Genomic DNA, 18,231 nt, shown 5'->3' on the forward strand with positions numbered 1-18,231 from the left:
TTGATTTCATTTATTGTTAAGTGGCTCTGGTTAAAACCTCATGTTTAAAGGAGCTACTTAGTTAGATCTTTTTCGTGAGACTCTAGTAAGTCTCAGAATCTGCTCCAGGTTTTATGGACTCATAAAATCAGTTTTAATCCAAAGCCAAGTGTCAGATTTAGTATTTGGCAAATTAGGGCTTAATCTCGGAAGAAACTATGATTGAAAACGTGATGTTAATAGCTGTTTAAAGTCACAATATTGAAGGCATTTTGGCAACCTAAAAACTAAAACATGTGAATGAGAACAGATTTATTGGGGAGACGGCAGGACGTGGTCAGAGTTGCTAATAGTGAGCATAAGTAATAGGATACAAGCAATCAGAAATTAACTGGCAGAGGTCAGATTTCAGTGTTGGTGCAACCTAATAAATTATTAACCTTTATTTTGGATGAATTTATCCCATAAAGTAAATTCACTTGGTATTGTAAATATACTACCACCATTAATTGTGGTGAACTACAAAAATTAAATATTTAACTTTTTTAATTGTTTCTTTTGAAGCGTGGATTTGGACAACTCACTGGACTCCATCAACATTATTTAACATTAACATTATTTAAAATAATATGGATTTATTTACAAGCATAGCAGAACTTTGGTACTCAGTTGATGGGACAGCTGAGATCCACATAATAAAAGTACTTTGTACCACGTACTTTATATTTTGCACTACATATTATAAAAGCATTAAAATACACATACTGCATTTACATCTGCAGCTCTTACCAATGGCCCTTAATGTCACTCTGGAATAAATTTAAAAAATAAAAGCCAGACGTACACTCTGTGCAAGAACACCTCTTCACACCCTCCCTTCCCCTGATCAAATTAAGGTTACATTGGATAAAAGCAAGAGATAAACTAACGTGATATAGGATAGGGTGTCGTGTGGTTTGTGCTGCAAAGAGTACAGCAAAGAAAAGCTGTGCATAGAATTACCTTCTTTACACTAAACTGTAAAGAAGTGCAATGAGGCTTTGCCATTGTTGTGAAGTCCAATTTATTAGAAAACAGCAGCTAGCTAAGCAGGTTCTGAAGTTGGAGAGCTTGTTTGTCGTCAAATGTTTGAGAAGATTCTCTTTAGTTAGATTTAAAAGAGAGAGAGAGAGAAAAAAAAAAGAAACGATACTGAAAAATGTCCAACGAAACTTGATTAATGCAAGCAAGTTATTTTGAAAGCCTGTGAGTTTTCCAGATTTATTTAATTTTCTGCCCACTAAAAGGCTTTTTATTTGCAGAAATCTCCACCCAGTGGTTTGGTGAAGTCATTCTGCCACATATTTAAAAGATTTCTTCTGCAGACTTATCGCGTTATTTTTATTATTTTTTTTATTAGAACAAGCAGAACCCTCCCCAACATGTGCACATCAAATGTTTCAGTGAGTTTACACACTTGGAATAAAAACAGGCTATTCCACCCCTCAGACAATAGGGAATATAAGTCTGTAATTATATAAACTCATATTAATGTGTTAGGGTTGTACAAGTCAGTATTTGCCTAAGATTATTTGTACAGCATTGATGTTAATTGTTAAGTATGGGATTTTCAAAAGAGGTTAGCATTAACCTAGCTCCTCAGCAATAACCTTTTCAAGCATTTTAAAAGCTATGTTTTGATAACAACATGAACAACATGTAGTTATATGTAGATGTGGTTAAATTAAAAGACAATTTTCCTTTTACTGAATTTCTGGGTCTGTCAACCAAACTGTGCAAAGGTGGGCATAATAACAACCTTCGGTTTCTGTAATTATGTGATTCTATATTTCGATTGTGACATTAGCAACGCTGACATCAACTGGCAATAATTTCTTCTTCACTCTGACATGTTTGACGCCTCATTTATTAACCTCAACATGTGTTATTGTCTAACCAGAGCACAGAGAATACCAAACCATCATGATGGTATCATGATCACGATCATATCTGAAGCATCTTGTGTCTAACCGCTGCATATCTAACAGCCAGTGTGTCTTTGAGCACACTGGACTAAATACACAAGAATCACCTCCTTTCAACCTGAGTCAACTTCTTTTCACCTTGATATTTCAATTTCAGTACCATATAAAGAACTGCGTTGAGTTTAAACAAGTAAAGGCATCAGGCGTACTCACTGAGAAGATGGCGGCCAGAGTCTCTGTACCCCCAGTGCTCAGTGTGAAGTAGGGGAGCAAGTGCTCTGCAAACCCCGCTTCCCGTAGGATCCCATTAGTATAGTACCAGATCTGCAAGAAAAACAAATCAAGTTTTACTGATAGTTTTATTTATTCATCAATAAAGTGTTTAATGTTTTAAAAAATCCTGATGGGATTTGCTGCAACAATCTCTGTCATGTCTTTAGTCTTAGAGCTTAGAGAATTATTCTCTGTTATGGTTTTTAATCACCCTTGAACTAAGAAGAAAATGGCATAAAACCGGGGCTGGCAATGAGATAAGATCCTGCAAAGACAGATCACTCAGATGGAGTTCTTGACATCAAAACATCCAGTAACACGATTAACACCGAGATCAGTGAGGTTCGAAATTAAGATAAGATGTCTGAATAGTTAAAAGCTCAAATCCCGTAAATCAAGCGGATGATCAAAAGTGATCATCCTCAAAACTTTTGTTTTTGCTTTTTTTTGTTGTTGTTGTTTTTTGGGACCTTTTTGGTTGAGTTGTTGATGCACTACTGGAGTAATTTTCAGGCTTCAAACACATTTCCTATTTTAAAAAAATAATGGATTGTTTCTATAAGCTTTCATAATTTTTCCAAACCAACATTAGAAATGATTTCAGTAATGTTTTTTGGAATTAGAAGCACAGACAGGATGAAATATTGATATTGTAGAGAACATCAAGTGGCTGGGACACAGTTAAATTACTCCAGTCTGTAGCATTTACTGGACATTTATGAATACGGCATCGTGTTTCCAATAAAACCCCGTCAGGAATCTAAATTACATTCCTGTCTCTGTTGGAAGGAAATGTGTGTATATGAGGTCATCTTCTTATCCTTGACTTTTTAAATCAGTTTCATCATCTCTTGCTTAAATGGAAATTACTGACATTTCCACCAGCACATCAAATGTAGAAATTTGATCCTGTAATATTCGGTTAAGCCCCGTCAGTTTCCACTCCCACAGACATTCATCCTTCCAGTCATTTCAACAGTTTCACCCCTGATGAGAGCAATTTGGAGAGACACAGAGAGGAACTAAACTGCACCGTTCCAGATTGAACTGGATCTTATGTCCCTGGATCGAAAGGCACATCATCCTTTTATTGGCGGCTAGGAACGGTGGAGCCTTTTCCCATTTAGCCACGGCTAACTCCGACTCTATTGTGTTCTATTTTGATTTTATTTAACAGACTAACACGAGGTAACAAATAAAGTACAGCAAAGTACAATAGTATGTGAATTTTATTTCACCGCGTTTCTCCTAAAACCCCTGGATGATGATTTGGTGTGATTTTCTTCAGGGATTCGGTAGTAAACATTATTGAAATAGCATCAGGAAGACCGAGGAACACAGACAACAAGGAAAAGGTGAAATTTAGAGTGGAGTTAGGCTTTTTTTTCCCCCACCAGGGGGTCTTTTTGTGGACTCTAGTGTCCCTTATATGACAGTAGGCTGACAGGAAAGAGGGAGAGCGAGGGGGGGAAGACATGCAGGAAATATCGCCGGGTCCGGGAATCGAACCCGCGACGGCCACGTCAAGGACTGAAGGCCTCAAAATGTGGGTCGTGCTATCACCTATGCCACCACAGCACGCCCTGGAGTTAGGCTTTTAAAACCATATATGAAGCTTCGAACATTTGGGTTAGTGCCGTTGGAGTCTGGTGTTGTTTACGCGGTGCGGTGATTTGTTGTAAGCAAGTTGAGTTTTAGGGGGGGTTTTATGTTTTTCTTTTTTAATCAATAAAGTGGAATGGATTCTTTTAGAGAAGCAATAGTGAAGAGGGAAATAATATTTCAATATGAATGTGGAGACATCCAACCAAACATTTTTCAAATGTGAGGGATAAATGTTCCCTTGGACACATAATTATCGCGACACTCATGCAGCATCGTCATGCAGAAGGAGTGCTTTTCTTTAGCAGGGATAGAGAAGCTGTTGAGACTTGATAGAGAAGACAGATGGCGCTATAGAGAGGGCAATCCTGAACTTAGACTTGTGCAGCGTTTCCCAACCCTGGTCCTCAAGGCACACGAACCTGCATGTTTTAGGTATTTCCTTGCTTCAATCCAGCTGACTTCAATAGATGACTGATTAACAGGTTTTTGTTGAACTGCAACCAGTTGAATCAGGAACATTAAAGCAGAGAAACCTCTAAAACATGTAGGACAGTGTTGCCTTGAGGACCAGGGTTGGGGAAACAATAGTTTAGAGGTTACGACTAAAACGACAGCGTAATAGTTTTGATCAAAAATATCCAGGTGTCAAATTCAAATACCTCTATGTTTGAATGACCTCTATGAGGCAAATTATGGCAAACTCCTACGAATCATAAATAAGGACTTAGAGTGCTGGGATACACTCCCTATCTCACTGTTAGGCCGAGTTGAAAGTGTCCGTATGAATGTCCTACCAAGATTTCTATATCTATTCCAGATGCTACCGGTAGAGATCCCCAAATCTACCTTCGACACTTTAGATAAACTTGTTTGCTCTGCTGGACCAACCTAAAATGCCATGGCACCTAAGACTATGTGGACCACTTTATCTCTGGGAGGATCTAACTGTAAGCTTGCATTATTTTTATTTGCGATTTTTGTGTGTTGTTTTTGTTTAGATGTTTTGTATTCATTCTCACACCTGATAAGAATACTTCTAATAAATCCCACCTTCCGATGCCACGTTTAATGTAACTGGTAAATGTCAATATGAGTCGGAAGTTTGTATTCATGTTTGTATGTTGTTATTAAAAAAATAAATAAAAATAAAGTAAAAAATAAATAAATAAAAAAAAATAATATCCAGGTGTCAGAATGGCCCACAGTTAGTTCAAGTCCAAAGTCAATTGAAAATGTGTGGCAAGAAAACAAATGTTCTCACAGATGCTCTCCAGTCAGACTGGCTGATGTTCAGCTCTGTGTGTTGGTCTATTACACACAGTGGCATGCAATAAAATATGTGGCGGTAACATGAGAAAGTGCAAAGGTTCTTGGAGAATGAAAACTTTAAAGGGAGCAGCAGCAATCACAACACACTTATATACCAAAGTCTCTGAATTTCAATCAAGATCAAGCTTTTAACATCTTACACAGCACACATTGCAGCAGTGCCTTTCCAGATGATTAAGTTGCTTTGTGAGTCAGTGGCAATCAGAACTTGCTGCTGTTTGCTGGCGCAATGCAAGTATACACCGCTCCTGCAGGAGGATTGTTTCCTTATTATACATGCTGTAGATGGAAAACAGTGAGCAGCTGTGGACAGGTTGTGTCAGGACAAGCTTCTGCACATTTTTTAAATTTGTAATAAAGAGTAATTGTTGTGATATGAAAGTAGCTGGCCTTCATCAGGTATATAACCTTTACTGCATATCGCCTGAAGAAGGTCTAGTGTTCAAATGCTGAAGCAATAAATGTTCATTGTCAGCATGTGGGAGTTTACTTGGCCTCTGTGTGTTTGTTAAAGAGATAAATGTACAGTTATCTTTCAATTCTTTGGGAAACATTCATTATCACTGGACAGCGCTGGATCGATAGAAAGCTCATGCTTTGACCAAATTGGATAAGATTATAAACTGCTTGAATTCTGATTCATAAAGATCAAACCTGGAGAGAGTACGTCCTCTAGTCAGAGGGAAAAACTCCTCCTTATCTTTCACCCTCTCATGAAAACAATTCTTTCCCACATACACATTTTCATTTATTAACAAACTTAAAAATAAATTGGATCTTCTTCATTCATGTTACAATTCTCCACCAAATTTCAGCTGATTGGGTTTGCGTTTTTACAAAGTCTTCCTGATGGACATTCAAAGAAAATCCATAACCGTAACCTATTTTATCCTTGGATTTTATCTTGGGTGTAGAGCAGAGAAAGGACATAGTTTGGAAGAAATCTCTCATCTGCAGTCACAACTGTGAATGTAGATTTCCCAAGGGAAGGTATGACAAAACGGTGTGCCGCTACACCTGATCCACCCCCTGACGAGAGGTTTCTGATGTTTTTGTCACTTCTAGGACATAAATTGGGCGGCACATCTGAGCAGCTGAGTAGAAAATCGACTGCCATGTCATTCTTTTGTCCAATACAGCATCTCTGGAGAATTATTAAATTGTTTGGAATGCCTATAGAAATATTGCCGCGAATGCGTTTGCTTTTACCAGGCTGATTCTAACTCAGATATGTTAGTGAGACGGTCACAAAGCCAACAGCTTAACTCCTACTATTGCCCAAAAATCCTTTGAATACTGCTAAAAGTGCAACAACAAAGCAAATTATTCCTTAAAAAGAAAATACAATAAAGTTTTCATGAAGTAGAAACACATCATATTTGTCAAAATATTAGGTCACCTCCAAATCATTAAATTCTAGCGATCCAGTCACTTCCATGGATAAATATATATAAAATTGAGCAACCTGGCATGCAGAAAGTCTCTTTAAATGTTTGTGAAAGATAAATCAGCCTCAGCAGATTCCAGGGCACCATGATAGGATGTTTTCTGTGAAATGAGTCTAGTCATCATATTTCCTTGTTACAAAACACTCCACAGCAAACTGAGATATTGAGGCTAATGGTGTGCAGGGGTTGTCAACGTTCTGCAGAGTCAAAAGCTGCAGACCTTCAAACCTTGCGTGAACTTCCTCGGATTAGCTCAAGAGCATTGTATAGACACCTGCATTTAATCGGTTATCATGGCCAAGCAGCTGCATCCAAGGTTCACGTCACCAAGCGCAGGTCACCGCTGGACTCCAGAGCAGAGCAAACATGTTGATACAAGCAGAAAAATCAGGCCTCTCTGTCTGGTAATACAAAAACCGGGTCTGGGTTCGGCAATGGCCAGAAGAACAGCACTGATCTGATTGTATTGAGTCAGACGTAAGGTTTGGTGCCATACAAAACGAAGCTGTTTTACAGCAGTCTGGCTTAGTCTAGTGAAAGAAATGTAAAACTTCATCACACTGAGACATTTTGGCTAAATTCCTGCTTTGTGGGAGCAGTTAGGGATGTTCACCAGTCCGCAAAGCAAGATCCATAAAGACCTGGAGGAAGAATCTTAGTCCTAAACTCAATAGAACAACTTTGGGATAAATTAGAACAGAAACTGAGTAAGGCCTTCTCGTCCTACATCAGTGCCTGACCTCATAAATATGCTTCTGGGGAAAAAAAGGTTAAAAGAACTCATATAAACGTACTGTTAAAACTTATGGAAAATCTTTTCAGAGGAGCTGAAGCTGTTACAGCCGCAAAGGCTTGGCTGACACCCTACTAAACCCTGCAGATTAGGATTATGTCTCTCAAACTCATGAGAGTGAAGGATGATGAGTGAATACTTTTGGCAATACAGTGAATCATTTCTCTTGTCATCCTGTCAGTGGACTGAGTTTTAAAGCTTCCTAACATGGTGTGACAAAATATCTTCTGGAGCGATGTCCTGATAGAAGAAATACTTTTTTTTTGGTAGATTACACAAATGTGTTACTAATCTTTTTAAATAGCCTGCAGTTTTAATTCACTATTAAAAATTCAGAGCATGGTGCACGAAAACACCTAAATAATGGATATAAAATGGCATAAAACGGAAAACCTGATGAAACACGGGGGCCACATCTTACAGCGTTGAGTCCGCAGAGCTGATAGCAAGCCATGGTGACGATGATGGTGATGAGCTGCCAGCGAACAGCTGGGCTCCTCAGCAGCTGCAACACAGAGACCGTGTTCACGTTGTCCTGAGCTCGTGCCTCCGCGTGGACTTCTTCCAGCTCCTGGGACACATCCGTCTTCCCCAAAAACTTCTGGAAAGCTGACACACACACGCACACACACACACACACACACACACACACACACAGTGTCATAAATACAGAGTGAACAAGAACCATCAATCACAGCCGTCATGCTGGGATTAAAGATAAAGGGGAATGAGTTGCACAGCAAGTGAGAACATCATATATTCTCACAAACAGAGCTACTTGTTAGAACTTGAATGTCTAATAGGAATACATCAAATGTAAATGTGTCTTCTGCAGCTTCAACATTCATACATTCAACGCAATGATTGAGGAAATTATTCTTTTTCAATTTTTACAGAGAATTGTGCAAGTTTGTAGCGTCCATGTGACACAACTTCTAGACTTAGTCTGTAAGGTTATTCCTCAGACGTCCATTGCAAAATTTAAGACTGCTGATGGGTGAACGAGCTATCCAACATGTTACAGGAACACAAACTTTAATGTTTTAAATCTTCTACTACAGCATATATAAAGACACATCAAAATCCCCACCATTTGTATCGGACAACACAATGGATTCTGAGCTCCAAAATGTATGATCAAAAAAGTCCAAAGGTTCCAGTAGAAATCAAAGGAAAGAAGAAGAAAGTGAAGTTATTCTTTTGCTTTCGTTTAACTCTGAATGTGAACGTCTTCTTTTTCCTAGCTGGAGGTAAGCATGTCCCAGAAGTGGCAACTACGACTAGAGAGATATCATTAGTCCATCTTTCACTGCAATGGGTTCAACAAGCTCATCTTTTAGTACGAGTCCCAAACCAAAACCCTACCGCCCCCTGTCGAGGTTTGACCTATATATGCCATTCTGCATGAGACCATCTCCAATATATTTTGCTCCACATCCACCTACTCAAGCTAGTCTCATTGAAATACTGCTAATACGCGTTCGCTTTCAAGTGTTGATTTTGTTTCAAGATTGTATTTAAGGATTTGGTCCTTTGCTATTGGAAACTTTCTTTCAATTCTTCTTTAAAACTTTTCTTTGCTTTTCCAATCAAAGGGCACACAGGTGGTTTCACAAGTGAAAAACTGGTTTAATGATGTTGCACCTGTGCAAAAGATGCTTATTTACTTGCTTTAACTTTTCTTGTGAGTTCTCCCTTGAACATAAAATAGTGAAGTAACAAAATACGCATAATTAAATCCACTTGAGTAAATGAAAGGATTTACCGGCTGGCTTTGACATTCATCAATATGGTCCTGTAGACGATGCAGTGCTTCTCTTTATCTTACACAGAATCACAGTCTGTTGACCTACAGGAGGTAAACCAGGATTCAGCATCCTGTGCAAAACATTTTAGCGAGGGATAAAGCCACTGATCAAATGGGAGACAATCCTTCCTCCTAATCGATAGGGTGATAAAACGTGTACAGGGTTAGGGTCAGAGGAGACCCTGCAAGGAACCCATGGAAATGAAAGGTTGATTTATTACCTTTGACTGAGCTCAGTAACACTGGATCATGTCATGAAGCAGGACAACATGCCATGGACTTTTCTACAGCGCGTGTTGTTTCGACATTTCCTGACTGACGCGGTCATTCACCTGCAGATGTGATGCATGTGGATGAGTGTCACCTACAGAGCTGACGTTTAGTGTCAGCAGTTGTTCCATTTTGTGAATCCCCTCTTCCCTTCAGGACACAGAGAAATACGACGTAAACTAACATGTGAAGTAATAATATCCCTGAAACTATTTCTGTGCATAATCATTGAGTGATCTAATTTAGTAAGGAAGATTTATTGATTCTTTGGCCAAATAATAATAAATTGAGCCAACAAAATTAGCTGCTTTCCTGGATAAGAGTGCATCTCTAAACAGAGTACACATTTGCTGCTTCCAAAGGAAGTAAATCGGCACAATGCTAAGTCGGAAGGACACAGAAATAATTTTCGGCACTTTCAAGGTCAGCTGACTGTGATGGCTGTGGATCAGTGGGAAGAGTAACCAATCTTCTAAGCAGAAGATTGTAAGTTCAATTTCAGTTTCCCCAATGGGAAAGTGTTTTTGGGTGGGACACTAAATGCCTTGTTGTCAACTCATCTGCACATAGATGTAAGGACATGAGTGTTGGTGAGTTCAGACAGATGAGTGTGGCATCCCTTATCACTCAGCCCAAGCTCAGACTGTGTAAGGTTGAGAGGATCTGTTCATGAATAAATGTCAGCAAATATAAATGATAAAAAAAATAAAAATAGGCCATAAATTTCTCCACAACTATATGACTAATAATGCCAAAAGGGGAAAAAAGGCAAAGCAGTTGAGTCCATATTCCATTACATATACTTTGTTCTTGAAAACCCTTATTTATTCATTCATTCATTTATTTATTTATATATATGCACTCACTGGAGCAGCAAATGACAGATCATTGTGTAATTACATAAAAACGCAGCAGGATTTCTTCAAAGTGTGAATATCCCGAGGCTGCTTTTCACTTCTGTCATGTTCTGCGCTGAAATGTGCCTCTAGAATATCCTCAACACTAAATTAGGTTTTACTGTGGTGTAAATGACTCGGTGCGCTTCCTGCAGCGATTAGTGGAAATTAAATGCTGGGTTATGTTGCAATCCTCATGTAAAAATCCCCTTTTTTTATGTTGTTTTTTTTTTTCAGATTGGTCAAATCACACATTGAAGTACTTCACATCATCAGCTGCCCTCATTTTGGAGAATATGGTTAGAATATTTTATCCAAACATTATAAAATGCATTATCACTCAGTTCCAACAGGAGGAATAAGCACAAGTAAAAAGCTATAAATCTATTGTTGGTTCTAAATTGTGACCTCCAAGTCTAAATCCATCTGCACGTTTTATAGCCAATCTATGGAAATTGATTTTTTATTTTTATTTTTTCTGTGCCCACAGATTTCTGAATGAAATTGGAAATTACTCCTTTTTTAGAGCAGAGGGAAAGGCTCCTTTAACCTGCGACTGCTTCAGGGGGGATTTAATGCCATATTGTTTATTGAACAGTACTCTGAAGTCGATTTAATGTACACTTGATACTTGATAGGATGGTTACTTTAAACATGTGAGCACAGAATACCAATCCAAAAGCAAAAGGCTCCATTTGGTTATCGACTGGCATTATTTATTACTTGCCAACCCATTTAAATATTCTCACAGGAAATTTCCAGAAATTGTGACCCAGCAGATGCTCCTGCAAAATGGTCCATGTTGCTTTTCCTGCAGGATGTCAGCGTAACATGCCAAACAAAGTTTTAGGAAAAATGTGATTTTGATCTGAGTTGTTCTATAGCATTTTATCACATTAAAACAGTCGGGTTTACCAAATATTAACATCAAAAAATTACTGTCTACAGTTGTGCTCTTTCTAAACCCCAGGGAAAAAACAGAAATACACACTTAAGGTTTTTCTTATTGAGGCAGAGCTGACCAGGTTTCTGGCAGCCATTTTCACCTCAGCACTGGAGAGAAGAAGAGGGTATAAAGGCACCTCTCCCTGCGTTTTTGATCCTTTCGCCCCTAAAGGTGAATCCCTGAGGCTGTGGGAAAAACTCAGGTGGACAAAGATTAAGGACACAACTCAGAATAGAAAATCTTTGAGAACAGAGGGGACCAAAAAGGAGGTTCATTGGAATGCGGTGGTTTGATGGCAGACGGTGTGGATCCTGACCACACAAGATGCAGAGCTGCCAACAGGAAACCAGGCTCAAGTTCTCCTGGGATGTGTGGTCCAGTAATTGGAAAGTACAAGGACGGTGTGAGTTTGTGTGTTTGGAGTCTGAATGAATGCACCAGTATATATATATATATAAACTACTGCAATGAGTTAAGAAAGGAACAATGTATATTTCTGACTAAATAAACTATTTTGTGGGTATTTTATGCCACAAAACATACATGCCAGAACAACACAGATGTGATGTGATCAGCTTCAATTTTCCTTATTTGTGTTGCATTAAAACTGTACATATCGACACTATAAAAGTGTAAAATGATTATGACACACGCTTTGATGCAGTGGATGTAGATGGTCGTGTAAAGAAAACCTACAGAGGAAATAAACTCTAATCTTCAATGGAGAGTTTTAATCTTAAGAATGTTCTTTAATCAGTGGTGAAAAAAAAAAAAAAACAGGCTTATGGAAAATCTTTCTTCATTGTGATGATAATCATGCATATACCGATGTAATTGCTCGTCCCTGCCGATAGAAAATATGGTAAGCTACTTATCTGCAGAGTCACGTTGGGGCTGTTAATGTCAATGACGTGATATTGATGTTTGTTGGGCACGCCGTTATTTTCCCCTCACAGGAGGACAGTCAGGCTCCACGCTGAATTCATAAGATGAACTGATGTCACTCAACAAAGAGGCTGAAAATAATCCTTAACGACCTTCTAATTATCCTGTATTGTAATTTAAATACATAATGAGAAGGTGGAGAAAAGTTCAACAATTTAGACAGTCGGAATAAATTGATTTATTTATGTATCAAGGTGGTGATTGTTTTCAATCAACGCCAGTAGCTGGTTAGCATAACAAAGATATTCAAAGTTTCGGGAAACTGATTTTTTTAGCAGGTATAATGAGTTTGTACTTTGAGAAATTAGCAATAGATTAAGAGTACAGAGTAATATATAAAATATTGACAAATGTAAAACAATTAGATTAAAAAGCAGAGCTTCACAAGAATATCAGATTGTTTCATTCTGCTAGTAGGAATCAATTAGGGTGTAAGGTAATGGTTTGATGGTCTCGTATTTTCCTCAGAGAAAGGACAGCCGGCAGCTGTCCAATCTATGATCCTTGTTGCAAAATGTGAAGTGGCGTAAGAGAGCCGACCTGGTCAATTGAGAATTTTCTACCGACCTACGTTAAAGATTTGTATCATGCACAAAAAGTCTGTAACCCCAGCAAAAACGCCAGAAAGCGTAAACCGTACAGTTTTGTGTTTTGTAGCATAAATCTATTTCTTCCTTTTGTCAGTTGTGATAAGATTGTGTTCAAGAAAAATACTGCACGTATAATCATCTTTGAGGGCTGAAAACAGAAAGAATAATGGCATGTACAGCTCTGAAAGAAATGAAGAGCCCACTGCACTGAACGCCATTGAAAACCTCCTGGTTTTTGACCTCTGAACTCTTCCTGAGTTAAAACATCAGTATTGTTGTTTCCAGATAAATATTAACTTGTTTTCTTTGCATTATTTGCATCTTTTTTACTATTTTGACCATTTCGCATTTTCTCCAAATAAATGTTGTCAGTAGTTTATAGAATAAAAGAACAATGATCATTTTATTCAAACACATACCTATAAAACGTAAAATCAGAGAAACTGATCATTTTTAAGTGGACTGTTAATTTTTCCCAGAGATGTATCTGACAACATATCTACATTGTTTTATTGCATTGGTGAAAACTAATCGAATGTTTAGCAGCATTTTAGCCTGCAGCACTGCGAAACATTCAAACTGAATCAAAAATTTGTAAAAAGTGTCAACACTTTTGCATTGGCAAGCCCAGAATATCAGATGGACAAGGAGAAAAAGCAAGCACTGTGAAATTAATTGGGGAAAAACAGCGATGCCAATTTCCTTGACCGACTTTAATGTAGATTTGTAATCATGTTTAAACTCTGAGAGCTTTACTCGGTGGTCAGGACCACTGCAGCTATGTGGCCTGACAGGGAAAACAACTTGGGCAGCAAGTGAACATGCTGTTCCTGTCTCGCACTCTGTGATGATAATGGGAGACCACAGAGTCCGTCAACAAGATCTGTGAGCAATGACAACAAGTCCCTCATCCACGGCGCAGAAACACATGCCAACCACAGCATGGGGATCCGGGCTAGTGCCAGCAAAATGTTGGCTGGTAAGGATGATAGGGTGTCAAGCTAGATGTCCTTAAATTATAGATAGGCATTTCCAGTGATTCATTTTTTATGAGAAAAAAATAAATCACAACACAGAAGCAAGCTTGAAGGTTTTCTTCTCACGCCTGAAGAAAACCTTCAAGCTTGAGTGTTAAGAGAGAAAAGTGGAGCATTTCAGTGAGAGCCATCTTCATGTACGGTGTTTCTGGAATTATTTAGTTCTCATTCCAAGTTCTTTTCTCCCTTCAAAAGGACAAAGAGCACATTCCTTCAATTCAAATAGGCTGGAACAATTTATTTGGTAATGGATGCAATGAAACACTAATAGCACAATGGGAGAGGGCGGTAAAAATAAACATGCTCCACTGAGTTGCAACCAATGTCGTTAATTCCAAAGGAGAAAGGTTTTACAACGTTCAAAAGATTACGTTTTCAAAGAAAACTGAGGAGCTTTGTCAATAAGATTGCATTATTAATCAACAATTCCTTCCTTATTTAATATTTTTTTAAATAAAAGTCTTGATAGTCTGTTCCAAAGCAGATCTGCAGCTACAGTATTTGACTTAGCTCCATCCCAAAGCAGCCTACTCAACCTACTAATTAGACCCAACATGCTTTACTTTTGGTATTGAAGTTTTAGATTGATTTCTAGTAAATGCTACGACTCATTTGTGTAACACAGAGATGCCATTTTTTCCCCAAGTCTAAGTCAGATATGCTTTTTTTCCGCAAAGTGAGAGTCGACAAATGTAATGAACATTTTCTTATTAAATCAATAACATCGAATGCATTGATTTAATAACTAATATTGATGCTAACCCTGCATCAATATTAGTTATTCTGTTTCCAAACCTGTACCGTTTGTCCTTAGGCCTAAACTTAAGCTTTTGGTTTTCATTGTTTCTTGCTGCTTTCAGCTGGGCTCTCTAATTCAGAGTAACTACGGCAGAGTTATTTATTTTTAAAAACTCTCAGCACCTTTACTGGCCTGGAAACATGACAAATAGACATTAATACGCTAAGAAAAATAAAAGAAGAGATTAAAGTATGTTAATGGTGAATTTCAAAATAAATGAAACTATGTAGTTTTTTGTTTTTTTTTATTTTGTAATGACCAAGTGAATGCCTGCTTATTCCTCTCTTTGTATTGTCCGTATTTTTATTACCTGGTTGGGAGCTGGAGAATCCTTATGAATACTGAGAAACATTTTCTAAATCCACATTTAAAGTCTTCATTTTTGATTCAATTCTTCCTCAATTCTAAATAGTACAGATTTTCAAACTGAAGAAATAAATGAGCACATAATGAATGAGTGTAGTACGTAAATAAAGATGGCAGAAATTGCACTTGATAAACTGCAAAACTACTGAAATAATTCAACTTATCATAAGTCCTTATGTTAATTCTGAACCTTCAAGATAGGTTTTCTCTCACTGAGATAACCGTATTATGTGGAAATGACACAACCGTAACGTTCAAAGTTACAAAGAGCAAAGGCGATCCATGCGAGAGTTTCCATTTATAATGTATGGACACGGACATCAAAGAAGGCAAATAACCCAGGAGACAAAACTGGTCAGAGTCCCGTCTCCCCTGGATGCTTCTGGAGCACATGAGCTGAGAGAAGAAATCATGTGACTGCTTCACTTCAGGACTTTGATAAGTACACACTTAGAAAGCTGGAAATACGGACAGAGAGAAAGATGGACTTTCTGACTTTTAAAAAAGCAAAAGTATATAAAACCTAAAACAGATCAGGTGCTTAAAAGTTAGAGGAAGTTGCATCAGAAAGCACCGTGAATACTTCATTTGTTTCTGGCGAGGTTGCAGTTGAGCAACAAGAAAAATATGACGTGGCAACGGAGGATCACGGTCAGAGCAAATGAGTTATGATGTGACTGAGATGTGAATGTAACTTAATTTAGTCTATATTTAGCTATGGCCGTCGCAATAGTTTTGTGTGAAGAGTTATGTGTCTCTGTTACATTTTGAAAAATATTTGTTTGTACCCTGGTACCATAAGATCTGAACAAAACAAATTTAATTCACAGCACATCTCTGTAAGTGTAGTCTCCAGCAGTTCCATGCTGATACTATGTGTTCTTTAATATACGTGCACATCAGCATATGGCTTCTCGTCGGAGGCGATTGGCTCCTCAAAGATGTCACCAGAAAATTTTGTATGTATATAAACTTTATTTAACCAGGTAGATTTAAAATCTCAATGAGATTAACAAAGAAAGTACAATGGACCATAAAAGATGTTAAATATTAAAGGAGATTTTCTTAGAAAACATTTTATTTGCAATATATACCCAGAAATCCATTTTCAGTAAAGACCTTTATTAGTCATACCGAAAAGAAAATTTACTCGTGAAATGGAGAAATTGATTGTACAAAATGCAAACTTGCCACTTAATTTTATGTTAACTGGATAAATAGCCAGTCATAAAATATCTTTAGTGTAGCATTTTATTGTTGTGTACATTATGGTTTCATGTAGACCGGCATAAAATGCAGCTTCTGTGTTTTATTTATGCTACTTTTGCTTTTTAGTAGGTTTATATTTGCCTTGCTGTAAATACCAAGTCACTATCCACGTGGACATGCTTAGATTCTGCAGACATTAAGGACGTCTGTTTACCACCTGGCCAGTGTTGACATTAATTTGGGATCATTCTCCTTTGGGGACAATAAAGTTTCAGCTGTTAAACTGTTGATCTGAAAAGAAGTTGGAGTAGGTGCTTCTTTTTTGGTCTTCACTTTTTAATTCAGTTCTTTTCACTGTGGACAGTGAACACTGTTATAGCAACTTCTGGTGAAAGACAGACCTGGATTGTTTCTTATTCTGGTAGCTGTATGACCTACCTCAGCAACAAAAAAATATATAGTAAAAGTCAGATTTACACAGGTAAACATGGTGTAACTTGAAGGAAAGTCAAGGTCACAGCTTACTTAAGTCTCTCTATGGCCATGGCCTCAACCCAGTTACGAATGTGTGTGGTATTTTTAAAAGTGGTGCAAAGAAATCAACCGACAGAAATGAACTCTACCACTTCTGATGTGTGGTCAAATATACAGCCAGATTTTAAACCCAGATGCTTGCGAAGAAATGAAAATTGCATGTAGTCATGGTGCAACTCATATCTGTCAAACTATTAGAAGAGGTGTAAGTGGAACTGTGTTCATAATCTTGACCCTGACTGCACCAGAGAAAATCAATAAATATAATTTTCACCTAATTATGGCATTTAAAATTCACAGACTAAATGTAAATTACTGACTGGCACTGAATGCTTTCCATGCTTCCATATGTTTGCTCAATTAAATCTTTGCTATGGTTCAAATGTGTAGAGTGTGAGTCTCTTTTTGCAAAGAATGAAATTAGAAATCTTTCAAATGCATGAGCCAGCTGTGGTGGCAGGTGGGGGGAATATCTCATTCTGGCATTGGTCGAGATTAGGTATATATATAGATATATCTATCTATATATATATATATATATATATATAGATAGATCTATCTATATATATATATATATATATATATATATAGATAGATCTATCTATATATATAAAAGACAATACAACTGGGTTTAAAAAACCACATCACAACTTGAAATGCCTGAAATGAAAAGTAATAAAAGTTTAACAGTAAAAGGTCATATGTGTCTGAATAGTTCCATAAAATATAAAGAACCTAAAGTACAAAGCTCCCAGCTAGACTTCAGGAGTCACACGAAGCTGTGTGAAGAAAAAATGCATTATTCAGTGTAGTCATAAAGATATATGTGAAAGTGAATATTTCACTCTTTTGTCTTCCATCAGTTTTGGAAATAAGGTTGAGAAAAAATAATTTTAGTACATTAAAGCATAATGAGATGGTGAAACCTTCTGCTCCCCTTAATGTAATGCTTGTGTGCATCATGCAAATCTATTTGACAGAATGCTCTCTACCTCTCTCTGCTCCTGCCTCGTCCTTCTTCTCCATCAGCAGGTAGCGGGGACTCTCAGGGAGGAAAGGTAGGACACACAGCTGCAGCACTGCTGGAAAAGCCAGGAAGGAAAACAGGTAGTTCCACCTGGACTCCTGCAGTCAGAACATGAACAGAACAGCCACATCAAAGCCTCGGACACGGGAGAGCTACAACACATTAAACACGGACATGTTGCAGAACAGCTGTATGTTGCAGCTGTGATATAACTCCCCATCGAATGAGTGCGTGCATGGTGGGCTTTGATTAAAAGACAAAGTTATTTACGGTGTTTCTACTGCATGTGTCCTTTAAAATATGTGAAAAATAAAATTTAAATAAAATAAAAATGGCTGCATAAAATATGTATTTGAAAGTGTGTGCATTTGCGTTGTAGATGTGAAAAGTGAGTCTGGGTTGAATGTTTTCTGC

General features: G+C 37.7%; 1 protein-coding gene across 4 annotated transcripts in view; it reads right to left on the reverse strand.

The window, feature by feature from the left end:
* The window catches only part of slc2a9l2 (solute carrier family 2 member 9, like 2), a 131,433-nt gene that overhangs the window by 70,455 nt on the left and 42,747 nt on the right, over positions 1 to 18,231 (reverse strand). For all 4 annotated transcript variants that reach the window (XM_044122796.1, XM_044122793.1, XM_044122794.1 and 1 more), the window contains 3 exons: positions 17,783 to 17,915; positions 7,813 to 8,000; positions 2,157 to 2,267 (listed from right to left, as the gene is read on the reverse strand). In XM_044122796.1, the coding sequence (XP_043978731.1) occupies positions 2,157 to 2,267; positions 7,813 to 8,000; positions 17,783 to 17,915 (432 nt within the window). The remainder of the gene's footprint in view (positions 1 to 2,156; positions 2,268 to 7,812; positions 8,001 to 17,782; positions 17,916 to 18,231) is intronic.

Source organism: Gambusia affinis, linkage group LG07 (genome assembly GCF_019740435.1).
Source record: "Gambusia affinis linkage group LG07, SWU_Gaff_1.0, whole genome shotgun sequence".
Classification (NCBI taxonomy): Eukaryota; Metazoa; Chordata; class Actinopteri; order Cyprinodontiformes; family Poeciliidae; genus Gambusia; species Gambusia affinis.